Source organism: Athene cunicularia (genome assembly GCF_003259725.1).
Source record: "Athene cunicularia isolate RWA chromosome 2 unlocalized genomic scaffold, athCun1 chr2_part1, whole genome shotgun sequence".
In the NCBI taxonomy this organism is placed as follows: domain Eukaryota; kingdom Metazoa; phylum Chordata; class Aves; order Strigiformes; family Strigidae; genus Athene; species Athene cunicularia.
In genome coordinates this window covers 77,487,847-77,505,128 of record NW_020799095.1, presented here as the reverse complement: position 1 = coordinate 77,505,128, position 17,282 = coordinate 77,487,847, and the positions used below count along the sequence as shown (strand labels likewise).

The 17,282-nt window shown below is 37.4% G+C and overlaps 1 protein-coding gene across 1 annotated transcript in view; it reads left to right on the top strand.

Annotated features, from left to right (window-relative positions):
• The window catches only part of ADCY2 (adenylate cyclase 2), a 214,011-nt gene that overhangs the window by 179,014 nt on the left and 17,715 nt on the right, over nt 1-17,282 (top strand). Inside the window, exons 17-19 of the mRNA XM_026841391.1 lie at nt 4,575-4,694; nt 10,143-10,327; nt 11,850-11,934. Coding sequence (XP_026697192.1) covers nt 4,575-4,694; nt 10,143-10,327; nt 11,850-11,934 — 390 coding nt within the window. The remainder of the gene's footprint in view (nt 1-4,574; nt 4,695-10,142; nt 10,328-11,849; nt 11,935-17,282) is intronic.

Here is a 17,282-nt window from a genome sequence, read left to right as displayed (position 1 = left end):
CAGTGACCAAGATGGTTTTTATACTTTTGTTTATAGTCCTCACATATCCATTTCCAGTGTAATTTTGTATAATAAGAAAGAGAAAACAGTGATGGGATCAAATTAAATGTAAGCTGTAAATTCAATTGAGCTATCTTTTTGGGAGCATGCCAGACCTTTGTTTTTGCTGCTTATGTGTTTCCATTGATTAAGCACAGCTCTGCTCTTGAACTGCTGTTCCTGGAGCACCTGGTTTCTAAAGAGCCTCCCTCTGGACTGCAGGGTTTCTCGTTGCTGTGCGAAAGCACACTTGTTAGTGTTCTGAGGGTAGCCTATGCCTTCTTTTTGCACAGAAAATGATAGTAGTATTTGTCTTTACAGATGGCTACTGCATGACATGGGGCTGCCACAGGATGATGACCACAGCTGAACCTTCTGTGGCACTTGAATCAATTTTGCCTTTTACTCTATGATTACATAGTTCGGTGGAGGGGTATTTCTCAGCTCTCTCCCTCCTGCCCAACTGTTATGGGGTTAACCCAGTAGTTACACACAGTAACTATTAAAACTTTGTATACATCTTATTGTTTATTCCATAATTGTTTAATTCAGTTTGCATTTGATTAGTGCACTTAATATTAAATCTGCCACCTTTCCTTCTCAGTAGGATGATATTTTACGCACATTAACATGGGAATCAGCAAGCCCACATGCTTAGTAAGGTGAGAGACAACCCATTCGACTTGGCCATGTTTAAAGGCTGTCAGACCACTTTCATTGTGAAACCTTAGTTCTGCTGTCTTGTGGATTGTACAGAAGATTTGAAAGTACCTTGGTGAGAAAGTTGGTTTTAGTAAGATCTAAATTAGTGTATTATGTAGTCTTGTCCAGATCCTTGGTCAGATAACAGAGATGCACAAGCTTGCTTATCCCATGTTGTGCGGGGAGAGTCTGTCACCACATGGTTTCTATTGAAAGAAATAGCAGCACAGCAGGTATTTTCATCATGTGAGGCAAAAAACTCAAAACTGAAGATTGCAGATTATACGAACACAAGAGAAGAAAAAGCTGTTAGAATATATGAAGTTAAAATGAGAATTTAATGGTAGTGTGCTCAGATGTTCCCTGGAAAACATTGGTATTCATAAAAAATATTGCTTTCATTTGAGTCATTTGAGTAGGTGTGACTGCTTAGTAGGACTGAGCTGTCTCTTACAAAAAAATACTATGTTGAAGAACAATATATATCTCCAAAGCGTGATAGCAGATGTAGATAACTGATGAGAGACAAGAAAGACAAGTACAAACACATCATTCAGAAATAAGTGTTGTTTGGCTCGTGGGAGATGACAACATTTCCATATCCTTTTTTTTTTCCTTTCTATGTTTATTTATGTATTCATAGATATGCCACGTCTCATATAGCATTCTCTGCATATAGGTAACTTTTATTGGTCAGAAATGTCCTTCAAAACCTCAAAACCAAAATTGAAACGCTTTAATAGAAATGAATGTATATAAATATATATATATATATATATATATATAAAATTGTGTTTGAGCTCTTCATGGTGCATAGTCTTTTGTTCTGTGGATGTGCATGGGATGGGATTTTGAAACTAAACACAGTTATTTAATGTTTGCAAAAAATGTGAGTGCACTATTAGTGGGGTGTGAAGACTCTCTTTGCTCACCCTTGGCAAATGACCTGGTTAACAACACCTATTAAGATTAGAAGGTCAGTGTAAATAGTCGGGGACAGGGATGGGAATTAAATACTTAAAGCTGTCTGAAAGGCATTTTCCCAAAACTGTTCCTGTTAGAGGGGAAGTCCAACATCAACCAGGTTAAACAGAAACCAAGGCACTGCAAAGGGAATTTGAAGCAAGGAGGGAAATAAAATGGAAAAAAAGTATAAAAGAAATTCTTAACAGGAGGTAGAGACCTATGAGTGGAAACAGCTGACTGTCAAAACCTGGTTTGAGACTGCTTTAAGTCTCTGGCATCGCACCTCAGCCTTGGCCTGGGAGAGCAGCCTCTCCACGGGACACTGAAGGACACTGTGAGCTGCCTGCGCTGCAGCTGGGGGGCTGGCAGTGCAGACCATGACAAGCAGGGACCCGCACCGTGGGTATGTCTGTGCGCATGCGCTCTCAGGGAGCTTTCTCACCAGCTTGTGCATTAGCAATTGATAGGGAGCTGCACAGGTGCACGGAATGCTCAAGCACCTGCACTGCCCTATAGGAGGGGTGTGCAAGTAGGGGAACCCACACTCCCAGAAGAGGGAGTGCGTGCATTTAAGCCACACAACCTGTGAGAAGGGGTGGATGTGCATATGTAACTCTGCGGCTGTACATGATTAGAGCTCTTTGGGATCAGTTATAGAAGGATGTTTCAAAATTTGTAGGTATTTATTAACATTTTTCAGGGTCTGGTATTGTGATTATCTGTCATATTACTGGTACTGATCCTGAACATATAATCCACTGATTGTGGGATACTTGTGTAGCTGCACAGAGCCAGAGAAGCATGTTTGTAAAGGAACATGAAAATGCAACTGTACTAAAAAAAAAGTGAGCTTGTTCTGCATGTTACTGCATAGGTCATGCCAACTTCTTGTAAAGCAGTGTTTGTAACAGATGGCTTATTGATCACCTTCATGAGTGCATCACCGGTCCTCCTTCTGTTGAAGGGGCGTTACATTGATAATGGGCTCAAACTTTTCTCAGCAGCACCACAAAACATACCACCACTTGACAGGTTGCATAATCTTAAAAAAAAAGGCACTGCGCATGTAGTACAGCACTGTGACACATTGCCAAGGACGGTTGTAGGATCTTCATGCTTGGAAGTTTTCAGGACTTCCGCTACACAGAACTATGGTTGACCAGATCTAGTGTTAGTAAATCAGTAAATCATTTTGGTCCAGATTTGGTTACTCTGAGTGAACTGATTTGGTTACGCTGAGTGAACTGAGCAGTTTTTCTCTGGGGCAGTAGGTAAAGATGGGGATAGGAAGAGAATTTAGAGGTGGATTACAAACTGGCTATGTGCAGAGAACAATAGATGAGAGGAAGGCCTGTGGAGATCTGCAGTGGTCAGCCCAGTGTGGATTTTCATACACAGTGTATGAGAGGGACTATGAAATTTGCTGATGAAATTAAGGTGACAGGCAATGTCTATGAGGGGAGGTTTGGGATTTTAGAAAGGAAGAACTCAACTGAGGATTGGAGTAGAAGAACTAGGATGAAATTTAGTGCAGAATGCAAGATTATGGTTGGTCTGACAGACTAGTGACAAGAAATTCTGATACAAATTGGAAGAACATCAGGTAGAGATGTGATGAGTTCAGGATTTTGATTAATTACGTGAGTTTAATGACAACTCAGCTGAATCACAGTAACTGTCCATGTGACTGCTCTTAACTCATGGTAAGTATAAAACACATTAGCTAAGTGAGCCCCAATGAAGGAAAACTACCTCACATTTGCTAAGAGTGATGTTAGTGGCTGGGATCATGTCAATGTGCAGCAATGTGTTAAGCTGCTCTAATTTCATGATTTGTCTGAGCTCCACTTGCATGAGGTGTGGTGAGCTATTAAGGTTTTGTAGCTGTGAGCAAGGGAGCAGTCATTCTAGGGTGTATGAAAACATATTTTCTGCAGAATTAGTATTAATGCTATTGTACAACTCACTGATAAAATCTGGGAAGTGTGTTTACAGTTTTAGTCACCCAGAAGGTTGAACTGAAAGAGGTATGTACAGACAGTGACTACTAGAATAATCAGGGGAATGAAGAGCTTGTTTTCTGGGAAGAAACTAGAAAAACATAGCTTGCTGAACATAGTGAAGGCTGAGTTGTCATTAAATATTGGCAATGTAAATGCTAGGGAAAGAAAGGAGCTATCTGAAAGCTAAAGGATGAGATTAGCATAAGAAGGAAAAAAGCCATGGGAACTGGCCATGAATATTGGTTAAACTTGGAAACACTTTAAATGGTGAGATTCAAAGCAGTGAAATTAAAGCAGTCAAATCTAACTGGTTAAGAAAGCACTGGATCAGTACATCAAAGGGTACTGTATGACAGTCGTTACCTGTGACATCAGTGTGGTGACCCAGGAGACACTGGTTCCTCTCTTGTGTTTCAATAACATTAGTACCAGTATTATCATTGTTATTATGAGAAGGATTGTATATGTGTAAATCAACTTCAATAAAGACTTCTTTCTTTAATTCTTCCTGTGTTTAAATAGGAGGTTCAGTTGAGGTAAACTCAGTAATTATTCATATTGAATTTATTTCATCATTGCCTCTCGCATGTGTGAGCTTCTGATATATGAAAGTAACATAACAAAGAGCCTTTCATCTTTTATTCAAATGGAAAGTGTCAGATGGAGGTTAACAAAGTTGTTTTCGTCTGAGCATGCAGGAACAAGTAATCAAGTGATGTCATTTTCCCTTTTCTATTTCAATTTGCAGTGAAATACCAAAGTTAAATGATTACTGGCAAGGCATTCTTTGCTTCCCCATTTCTCTTCTCTATTTTGACCTTAAACAGCTGACAAGCTAATGGATTATACATTGTTTTTCTCTAGTTTTTCCTGGATAATGCTGTGAAAGCTTTTCCCTCAGTTCTAAATTCATCAAATGCAAGTTTTCCTAATTCGAGTAATCAGACACGGTGGTGTATACAAAACAACTGTTTTTTCCTACCGGTAAGTTAATTTTACATTTCTTTGTTCACAACAATTACACTAAATTGACTGTTTCTGGATATACTTGAAGTTAAACACTCACCAGATTTTAAGACCAGCAAAAGCCTGATTTTTTTCAGTCACCTGCAACTGCATTTAAAGGAGGTGGGAAGTTAAAGGAGGTTAGTATTTCTGAAAATAGAGGTTTTAATGAATGTCGGATTAAAAAGCAGGAAACGGTCTGATAACTAAGAAGCATAGCTCACCCATACCAACAAATGTGTGTTATGAGATAATCGGGAGAACAGACAGCAACTGCAAAGCAGACTGTGCACTGAAAACTTCACATCACTGTGTCAGTGAGAAAACCAGGTTGGTCTGCGGATAAGTGTCACAAGGACAGTAGTAGACCTGAAAATACTCACCACTTTCATCACTGACCTGGCAATAAATGAGAAATCTGTGATCATCACATTTCTGTCATTGCATATTTTGTTAAGAGGTGGGGTGAGAGGAGGGAAATACAACAGTCCTGTACCACTGTCTACACTGTTTAAAAGACCTAAAATGATTTGAAGATGTCTTAGTGTGGACAAAAGCACAGCAGCACATGCAGTAAGAGGGGGAAGGACATTCCTGCAAAAATAGGATCTGTATCCTAGACAGCAGTGATTTTTAAAGGGATTACAAAGACCTCCAGTTGAACACAATAAGCTGTATTTTGTGCCAGAAATAGGTCAATAGTCTTTGGATGAATAAGCAAGAGGCAGCGAGAGGCAGAGGGAGATTATTTTATCTCTATGCAGAATTGATGAAACCAGTACCAGAATGGCATGTGCTGATGTCTACACAATATGTTTCACCTGAAACAGCTATTCACAATGTCAAGGTAAACAATCCTAGGCACAAACAAAAGCAGGATATTAATTATGTATAAAACTCTCCTCAAAAAATGCTGTTGCGGTAACTGCAGCACTTAGAGATTTTTAGTCTCTCCTTCATAAAACGACAGCAGAGCAGAGTTTCTGTTTCTCATTTTCAAATTTAGCTAACTAAATACCACCAGGTATGGTTAGGTGTCTATGTCTTCTTTTGGCCCTGACACCAAGTTATCCTTGTTGTCAAAGAAATATAGTCCTTCTTATGGGCTCTGCATGTATTTACACTCAGAAGCACATAGAAATAAATTGTTCCAAAGCTTATGTAAATTTGTTTGCTTTCTCAGGTAGCAGGTTTTCTAGTCATCTTTTATTTTATATATTACTTGTTATTGTTTTAACCATCTTGAAAGGTATTTTGTTTTCTTTTTAATCAGTAAGTTCTCCAACAATTATCTGAAGGATATAGTTTTCATGAATTATACTTATTAAGATTCAATCTACTGTTCTTAAAAAAAGTGTCTTTTTCCTTTGTTTTCATATGTATAACTGTTTGTCAGCTCTTCACGTGATTGGCACATTTCTAACAATAGTTTATAGATTTTAAACTATTAAAATGAATTCTTTCATCAAAGAAACTGATAAATTGGCACAAAAATGACATTAAAATGTCAACTCTGATAATAATAAATGAAAAGGTTAGGTTGGCTAAAGTTTTTAAACAATATTTCGCCTCACTTTTTCTATTAAACAGTGCTCATAGGCACATCATTAGGCACTGCAAAATTTCTAGCTTGAAAAAGCTACAAATTCCTTTTGAGTTACTACTTCTGATCTTTAAAAAAAAAAAAAAATCCAATTAAAAAACAAACAAACAAAAAAAAACAAAAAACAAAACAGCCTGGAAATAAAGTTCTTCTCTCTTTACTGAATGAGATATTGAATAATTAAGCTGACAAATGTTTGTTTCTTTAAATTAAAAACTAAATCTTTGGAATCTGAGTGTAAGCTTTAAGATTTATTCATGCAGATAAACTTCTGGTGATTTATATAGTGGACCTGGCAGATCTATTGACTCTGTCATCTAAACTGAGTGAATAAGGGATTTTTTAAATTATTTCAGCCCAAATAAAATTTAGTTCATTTTAAAGCAAACTAATTGATTCTCCCTCTCCTCCATCCCTCAAAATAACTTTTCCTGATTGTATTACTTGCTTTCTTGCTCTTTTTAAAGACTTAGGAGAAATTACACAGTAAATTTTAGGGACTTTGCTTGAGTTTAGTTATTGTTTAGTTTTGTTATGATGCTTCTGTAGTTTCCATGTAATAGAATTTAGGCCTGGGAGATTTCAAGTCGTGCATATCTCTTCCTGTGATAAAATACAGTGTGGTATCAGTGCTGCCACCTCCACATGTTAAATAAATAAAAGTCATAATACTGAATTCTAAAAGATGCAGTTTTGGAATATACTTTATTTGACTAGGGAATTCCAAAATTACTTTCTTCTCAAGTTTTTTTCCACAGGCATATAGGAATAGAATCCCTTTTTACTTTGGTAAAGATCTTTATAACCACAGAACTGTTTAAGAGAAGAGACAAAATGCACTGAGCTGGATATAAGTTCCTAAGGGTGTAGTACACCACTGCAAGGCACTGGGCCTGTGATGCCAGTAAGAAAGGCACTCAAACTCTGTAAATTATTAGATAAAATACCATTTATTGGAGATAACACAGGAAGAAAACAGAGGGTAGATGGAGTTATATCCCTTCAGATGCTGGGAACCCTGAATTGTGCCACGTGGTCCTCCAGTCAGGGACAGCATGTGGTACAGATCTCATCTGTGGAGAGGTTACCCAGCATTTTCCGCTTTCGAGCTCTTACAGAATTTTCTTAAAAGGAAACATTTCCATTCGTCATTTCTGCTATCAGACAAAAATTATGTCCATAAGAACTTGCTGCTGCACTGTTAAAAGTCGAGGCCACAGAGGTGGCGTAACCACTGCTACCAAGTAGGAGCTGCCTGCAAACTCCTCAGTTGCAGTAAATTGGCTGAACTGGATGAGGTTATCCCACAGCCAAGGGATACACAGAGCACAGCACGGACCTGCTCAGCTCAGCTCAGCTTCACTGCTGTGTGAATTGCTGACTCTTCAGAGTGCAGTGATCTTCCATTCAGGGTCACTACAGAGGGTTGGTAGCACTGCAGCTCTCTGCCTTGGGAAAAGCCTCAGTGACTGGGTAGTTGGAGCCCTTTTATTCTTCAGTAGGTTGTGCATAGGTGTAGGATGAACAAACCTGAAACAGGTCTTCACTGAGAAACGGTGTACTTGCACACAAAAACTCTAATTGTGGGACATTAATTCCTCTGTAGGAAAGTTCATGTTTATTTTATGAACTGAGTGCAGACCACTTGGCCTAGGACACATGCTGCCATTTCACAGCTTGCAATTTTTGTGCTTTGACAAGGACTAGAGCTCTCATGCTATACATATGACAGTAATTCCACCAATCCTGATTTTCTGTATGGTTACTTTGACTATTCCTTCACCAAATCATTCCTATTTTTCCAGTGTCTTGCCTGCTTTGTAGCTGCATGCATCTTTCTAGCTAGCTGCATGCACCCTTCAGCTAGCTAGATGCCAGTTAACTTTTATTTCTCCGCATTGTATCTTTTGAAGCAGTTTGTCCTGCAATTCCTTCTCTGATTTTTTTTAAAGACCTTTTGCATTATTCTGAAAAACTGAAAGGGTTAGAGAAGGATTCAAACTACAATACTTTAAGGGTCTGCTAAAACTTGCAAATTCTCTTAATAAAGGGTGAAATTTCGGTTTCTTTGACAGGAATTGAAAAATCTGTTTGCAGTGTTGAGCACTCAGAAACAGTAGCCTTAAATATATGTAAGTTACAGTTGGAAAAAGTTTTATTTAAGGTGGCATTTAAAAAAAAAAAAAAAAAAAAAAAAAGCTTCACAACCTGGTATGGCTGTTCAAGCAGAGTTGCCAGATCTGCTTGTTGCTTACTGGAATCTTGCATTGCAGCACACAGTGTCAAAGCCCATGCTCTTAAATGTGTGGCTGTGCCACTCTTCTCTAATCCATCTACCCTTGACTGAAATTTTAGTTGAAATTTCCAATCTAGTCTGTGTGTTCCTATGGAACACTAACAGAGACTGTCTATTCCACCTGGAAGTTTTTTGGTCTTTGTCAAACTGCATCCAGTTGTGGATTCAAGACTGACTTTTGTTTGGTTGGTTCTTTTTGCAAAACTAATTTCACAGGTAGAATGCTTTACAGAGTAAACAATGGATGTTGCTACTTTTATGTAACACTGAATTTGGAGTGTCATCTCCCGTGGAATGCAGCCCTCAGAGAAGTTTATTTTTGGTGATTCTGAACAGCAGTTATTTCTATTTCTTATGTCAAGCAGATCTGCAAGCAAATTACAGTAACAGCAAAGATTCAGATGGCAGATCGATTCTGTATGTTGGGTGCTGTGAAATTTATTCTTCTTAGTGATCCTCCAAAATTAGTATACAGAGATTCAGGTTCTATCAAAAGGATTGCCATCAACAAGTCAACAGTAGTCCGAAAATAGCATATCTAGAAATAGAATGCTTTGTAGTTTCAGGAAAGATAGCTTCCTTACAAGGTACAGGACTGTAATTTTCAGGAAGCATCTTTGGCAAAGGTACTGTATGCGAAGGACCAAGATAATGATTCTAGTGAGAAGGTATTATTTCTGTTTTAACATTAATTTTGATGCCCAAATATATTTCCAGAGTGTATCCGGGTATGTTACCAGAAGTACAGATATTTTACCTGGGATTTAGCTTCAACCATACATATTTTTGCTGGTATATATGACATAGGAAAGAAAAGGCTTTTTAAAATATATTCTTATGTAGTCATAACTCAAGATGATTTGACAGAAGGATGTTGATCATTTCAATTTCATATGCTTTATGGCTTAGCTATATTTCTAGAGTTTGTAAAATTACATATCTATGAGGTTCATAACTATTGTGTGTATTGATCAGTTTATAAATACTGCAAATACAGGCAATGAAATTGTTGTTTTCAGATCTTTGGACATTTTACCTTGACCCTTATGCTAGTAATACATACAGGGTAATTACTCAACTCAAGCATGAGTGAAAACCATACAGTGGCACAGGAACAAATCTTTTGTCAGTCTGCTGACAGTAGGCTCTTGCATTAGACTTCAACACCAGTAGTGGTAGCCCATGTATAAGCCCTCTGCTACTGCAGGTAAGCAAATCAAAAGTGACAAAGGATGAAAATTAGGGAGCATAAATTAGGAGCATAATCTAGATTCTACTGAGTTTTGGGTGAATTAGAGCCTAGAAAGAAAAAGGGTCTATTGCAGGAAATGCAAACATCTGCTTCTTATTGACTATCTGTAAATCATAATGTCCCAGGTATTTTTATTCTTTACATGTTGTGCTAGATTCTGTGCTTAAGTGGTAAGTCAGTAATTTGCTTTTAAAGTATCTGGAGCATTTTATTTTGTATGATTTCCTACTCAAGAGCCAAATTCTAAATATTTTCCATTTGATTTTTCTTTGCCAGTATTTTATATACAGCTGCATATTAGGGCTCATTTCCTGTTCTGTTTTCCTGAGGATAAATTATGAGTTGAAAATGGTGATAATGTTGATTGCATTGGTGGGCTACAATGTTATCCTTCTGCACACTCATGGGCCTATGCTGGATGACTATAGCAAATTTATGTATGCAATGGCACCTCTTAGAAGGTAGGTGGATAATTCCAGTTCTTCTGAAATGAATAGAAATTAAATACTACCTATGGCAGTTCTTATGGAACATATTTTTTTTCTATGTGTTTGGCTGCATAATCTGTAAGTCACAATTTAAAATCGTTGTCATGCTGCTGTTAATATATGATTTAATGTCACACCTAAGAGCATGAGAATAAAATAAACATGTATGAGCAAGGTGTTTAAATCACATACCATAGGAAATAGAATATGGTTTAATTTGCACTTTGTAATAAAGAACATTAGGAAGAAATTATCGTTAAGGTTGTTAAGGCCTAAGGCTGGACATAATTATGTCCTTAAAGCATATTTGCTGCAAGCCAGAGAAAATCACCTTTCTCAGAACTAGTACCTTGTCTTAAAACTACAAATGTAGTCTTAGCTATTGAAAAATTAAGTAGACCTACAGTCTGGATGTTTTTTTGCTGTGCTTGCAAATTTGTATGTTAAATTTTCAGTGAGACTGCTGAAGTTTATAGGTGATACTACAAAAGACCAGAATTATTACTCTTAAATATTGCTGTGTAAAATACTTTCTGGACACATGTAATTTCTATCTCATTTTCAAAACAAAAAGCTGATTCTCTTCTGTGTAGGCTGAGTGTGAAGTACATAGGCCACAACTGAAAAACTGAATGTTCAGAGTAGAGTTTCAGTGTCCTTTTTCCTGTGCTCCAAACTGCTCAAGTTCTTTAGGACACAGAGAAAACCATGGAAAAAGATCTGAATTAATAAAAAGTGTATGTTTTCTTTGCACTTAAATCTAAGGATTAAATAAGCAAACCCAGGTCTTTATGTGTCTGTTGAATTGGTGAAAAGGGTATCTCTGAGATGGGATAGAAAACCATGTGACAGGTTAGATTTAGCATGTGCTTCTGGCAGCCTTGATTTTGCCAGTCAAGCTGTCTGTTTGTTAGTATTTTCCTTCCTAAATCTTTCACCAATGGTCTTCTTTCAGTGACATCAGTAGCAGAGTGCTAATGTGAATTGTTTCCCATTACCTTTAGTGTCTTTTCCCAAAACAGAGTTTTTAGTAAACTCTGTACAAGTTCTAGTTTGTGCTTCCTGTAATTCTAAGACGAAAAGGTGTCTTAGGAATTAGGTGCTTTAGTTTCCATTTCTTCACATTCATTGGATATGGTCCAGCTCTCCATTATGGAAGTAGTGTTAGTACATAAAATATGTCTTTTTAATCTGCTTTTATAGAATAAGCACCAAATTCTCTCCATTTGTAAGCAAACAAGGATATTATTTTTACTAAGTCCTCATCTTAGTACTGGACTTCAAAATGTAGGCACATTTGCACAGAATGTAGTAGAAGTAATTAAAGCTTCATTGTGGAAATAATAATATTTCATCAAATAATAAAACATATCATACTTAAATGCTCTTAGTTTTCATACCAGAAAGTAGTATAAATTGCAGTCTTATTCTTGTGCTGAAGTAATTTTGTTTTTACTTCCGATCAGCTTGCTTTACATATGTTTTTATTTTATAGGCCAGGAATACTGAAAGACCTGAAGACAATGGGCTCAATTTCTTTGTTTATATTCTTCGTCACATTACTGGTTTTGGGTAGACAGGTAAGATGCACACTTCTCTTCATCTGGATCAGTGGACATGATGCCAGCCTCCACATGCAGTCTGTCACCTTCTCAAACATTTTTTTAGATTTTCTGACAAATATCTTTACTCTGTTCTGCCCCACACCCTTTGCAAAGAACGGTCAGAAGCATCTAAAAAGCTATTTTCTTTATTACCTTCCAATAGCCCTTAAAACTCACCAATAACTGTCATTGAGACTGTAGACACTATGCTGATAGTATGCTGTGACTGTTTCTTGTCATGCTGACCAATATTGTCTCATAGCTTCCTAGTGTGCTCCCATCTGTCTGCATCCATCTGCTGTCTCCCTAGTTGCTTAATTACAAGCTATTTTCTTCACAGTTATTACAATTTGATGCAGACACAGAAACAATGTAGCATCCACACAGACGTGTACCACATGCTGAGGCCACGGTTGCACTAAAACTATGACCCAACAGGAAACTATTCTTTTTATTACCCGGTTGTTCTTTTTCAGTACAAGCGTGATGTCAGTGGCCTTACCATCTATGAAGTTGAGGGCAGGCGCAAGGGTAGTTCTTTCTCTAGGCCCTTGGGTCTGTCCATGATCCATGGCTAAAAGCTGCAATTCCAGTGTGTTGTGCCAGGAACAGTGCAGTGCACAAGACAGAGCTGGGAGGTGGAAGAGGCAATCCATGTGAGATCTCATGAGCAGCCTGTGCCCTCATAGCCTGCAGCCCAGGAAGGATCTTATCCCTACTGTCTTTAAATCACTCATTTACATTACAATTTCCCAAAACGTAATGACTGTCATTTAAATTGCCAAGCAGGCCCTGCAGGTTACTAGACAAAAAATTCTTATCTGGAAGCTTGTCCAGTATTTGCTGTAGTGGGAAACATCCTTCTCGAGCTAGAAATAACATTCTTCATCTGCCTTGCTGCCAGCACCATGTTAGAGTTTGCTCATTTGATGATGGTGGCAGAGAGTGGGGTTGGAGCACAGCTACTTCCACTCAGAAAGAGGGATAAGTACTTCATCTTACCAGTTGAGAACCTTTAGTCCCTGTCAACTAGGGTGTCAGATGGAGGCAGTGGGTGCAACACCAAGAAAAAAGGAGAGAAGGAATGTCATCTTCACTGGTCAAGGAGAGTATTTGTGGATTCAGTCATGTCAATAAGAAAGTTTGTTTTACATGCAACACTGTGTGTGTGTGTGTTGTTCCCCATCACACCAACTGAAAAATGATCCTGTAATGAAAAAGTCTTTCTTTTCAGAGCTGTAAGTTCAGGATCCTTGTCATGATACCACTTTTTATGGGTCTTCAGTCCTATGCCTTTGATTTTTCTGATAATGTATTCTCCTTTAAAGGAGAAAAAAATCCTCGGTGTTTTCAAATACTCAAGCAAAGTCTAAATGATAACTAGAAAATGGTGTGAACTAATTTTAATACATACCTGGTATATGACCTGCCATTTTAAGTTACTTTTATTGATACTGACTTGGGAAAAGAATAGGGGAGGAAGTGAACCTGCATAGATTGACCCTTCCAGGGACATATGCTTCCCACCTTCTGCCAGTCAGCATTTCTGTGGCAATGTTTAATAGCTATTGGCTGCTCCACTTTGTGTTACACTGTCTGATCCCTTTTTAACCCATTTTATCTTCCTGGCCTTCCCAACACTGATAATGAATTTCACAATTTCATAAAAAGTCATGTGAAAATCTCCATCTTGTTTGTTTTTAAACTTCCTGCTTGCTACTTTCATTGAGTGACATTTACAGAACACTGTTGAGCCATCTTGGCAGTGTAGACAAAAATCTTCCTTATCCTTCTTCCACAGAGGGTAATATACAAGTCATTTCTCTGTTCACTATTGCATTTTTCTACTTTGCAGATAATAACATCTTTTATCTTCTCTTAATATCTGATCATTTTAACAATGCTAAAGATAATAGCCACTGATGAAAAAGGTGGTCTTTCAATTTCTCTTAAGCTGTTATTGGTACATCTCTGTCCCCAGAGTGAGTAACCAGACGGTTCATCTAAACAAAAAGTGGATGCTCTCCTGCAGTCCTAGGTCTGTGAACCTGCTCACCAATAATGCATGTCCTGATGCAAAAGTAGGAGGGGAATGTATGTGTCTGGTTGAATGGGGATGAAGAGAGGGATAGGTAGTATATCATTACGTGTTTTATGAGCCAACTCAATTCTTAGGTTCAACTAATTCTTTTAGCTGCAAAACCATCATCCCTACTGAAAGAAGTAGTCTTTACCTCAGCTTATCCTTCTATCCCCTTATTTGTACTGGCACAGTTGCCTGTGGAGGTGTATAGTGGCTCAAAATTTAAAACACTCTGGTTTAAAAATTAACTCTGGATAAATGGTTGATTTTCAGCCAGATCTATTTTCTGATTTAGTTTTATGGTGTGGCTGCAGGAATGCTTGTGCCAAAAGGATGAGCATAGGATGAGAGAGTGAGAAGTCAGAACTGAGGTGGAGAAAGTAGAACTGCTTTTTTTTGATGGCCATGCTGGAATGGGCTACAACAATTCCCTGACACTGAGATCAAGTGATGCATTTAATTCTGCATGCAGGCTGTTAACATTTATTTGAAAATAAGCTGGCAGCAGACAGATGATATGTTGAGAATGGTGGCTCTTTCACCCTGCCCAGACATTGCCCAGGAGAATGCAGATTGGTATGGGGTAGTCTGCGTAAGGAGTGTGCTCACATTTAAACACTATTGAGTATTAAATCTCTTATGGCCCATTTTGAAATACCAGTATTGACATAGCCTGTGAATTCCTTTCTCATCAGTACCTACAATTACACATATCCTGTTAATCTGTAGGCTACGTGAACATTTTGCTTTTCCCATGATTAATTATACTGTGTTTATCCACACTGAACTTCACGGGCTGTTTTACTGCCCAGATGTTTATAGCAACTTCTCTCAGCCACTGAAACTATTTCTTTGTAGTCTCTGTTCTGATTTTTAGTGAGCTTTTATGATGTGAGAGGATGCTTCTCTTCTTAGATAGTGCAGTCTTTTCAAGAGCCTCTTACAAAATAATTTAATGAAAAGTTACTTGAGTTCACTCCTATTCACAAGCCCATTGACTTCATAACAGATGGAGGCATGTTTACAGAATAGGTGTCAGCTCATCTTTATATATCTATATAACTCTTAATATATTATAGCTCTTAATATATCTAAATAGCTCTTTTCCTTAGCACAGTTTTTTTCCAAAGTACCTCGCTCTGTTGTTCCCAGGGTCACTCCAGTTCTTTTTCAGAGATTTACATTATATCCTTACAATTTGTGAGTTCTCTGACACTGTGTCTGTTTTGAATGATCAGGCTATCCACCACAAGTTTCAGACCACTAGCTTTTTACTTTGGTTAGTTCAGAGCTGATGGCTTCTTGTTGATCAACTTATTAATGTGTCCTAAGACATCTTCTGCTGATGATCCATGTTGAGACAGTTTCTCAGACTTGCTGTCTGTAAGTAATGGCTATGAGGAGGAATCTCCTTAGCTCTCTCACCTGAATGAAAACCCATGTTTAATTTCTAGTGATCTTACCTGCTTTAGTGCTGCTTTTGCTGCCCCTTTACCTGAATGCCATAGCTTTCGTGTAGACATAGGCTACCTGTGGCATAGGCAGCTACTCTTGAGCTGCTTGTCTGTGACATTCTTCCAGTGAAAAGAATTAATTTATTACCTCACTCAGGCAAATGTTGAAAATAGACCCAGGTGAGTGTCCCCCTAGAATGTAAAAATATAAATAAACCCATATCTGTGCAATCAATGAGACATGAATCATTGCATTATTGCACTTAACTAGTTTTGCCCAAGAAGTTACCACTGATTCGAACCTCTGCGGTTGCATTGCATTGCCATGCAAAGATCATAGTAGTCTCTTGTCCTGGAGGAAGCCAGTTGCTCTGTGGTGCTTGGAGGAACAGTGTCCTTCATGCCTCCCTGGGTGTTCCACTATACTCACACGCTGGGAAGTGCTGTCGTGTCAAGCAGCATAAGGTGAAGAAGGAAAATTTTGTATCTCAAGGGTATTGTGCCTGCACATGTATAAGGGCCATTCTGAGATATTTTCATTCTGATATTTTGAAAAGGTTCTGGAGATAACATGTGAAGTGGGAAACAATCTTGGTTTTCATATGGCTGCAAGACTGCAAAGATTGAGCAGTATCTTTAATGATGTGTATACAAAATTGGCTAGATCATAACAAAAAAAACCCATGATTTAAAGCACGTTTTAATAAGGTAGTGCTTTTATGTTTTTAAAAGTCTGAATAAGCGTTTTGAAATATGATACATTCACGTTTATTAATTTAAAAGCAAATTGTAGAACACATTCTGATTTATTTTTTGCTGTTTCTGAGTTCTATGCCATTTTTTGTGGCAGCCTAAATTGAATTCAATAAATAATAAAGCAGTAAATAAATTTATCTGTTTAATATAAGCACTTACAGAAGAAACATATCTTTTTGAAGACTTCAGCTTATCTAGCACCTTTTCAATACAAAGTTGGTACAATATATAGATATCTAATTTCAGTTTTATGCCAGGCATCCAGTTTACTTTTGTCGATTTATGCAAATAATTTTGGCATCACAGGTTTTTATTGGATTTTTTTCTGCATGAATACAGTTGGTGGCAATTGAATTTATCATCTATGTGGGGAACTTAGATGTATAAATGTATAATATACATATTTAAAAGCTTGCTAAATCATTTTAATAGAATCTCATTTCAAAACTTTACTATAGCTTTGGCTGTGATCTTAACAAAATATCTATAAATCATTCTGAGCTGTGACAGCCACTGTCCAATCAAAAGGACTACTCTCACTTTGATGTGAACACTTACTGACTGCTAATAATACTAGCTAGCATTTTTAGGTTTTTCAATAATAAGATTGTCATCATAATCATGTTCTCCTGGTTAATAACATAGCCTTCACTGAGGCTGCATGATAACATTAAACCATTGGACTACATTGAAATAGCTCTTAATTTATATCAGCTCAAATGAGATAGTCAGGCCAGTGAAGGCTTTATTGTAGTAATAATGCCATAGAATTTACAACAAAACATTGATGATATTGAAAAAAGTAGAGAGATCAATAAAAATGTGGTTTTATTCATTTTTCAACATCTTTTGTATAAAAACACGTCTCCAGAAATGCTGATACTCTAAGATAGATATATTTTGAGTTATTGTTATTGTTTGGGATATTAAAAAACAATTATGAAAACTCTGGGACAAAAAGAAAGAAGGATAAAGTATTATAGAAAGTAGGGTAAAAAACACCAAAATTAAAAAAAAAAAAAAAAAAAAAA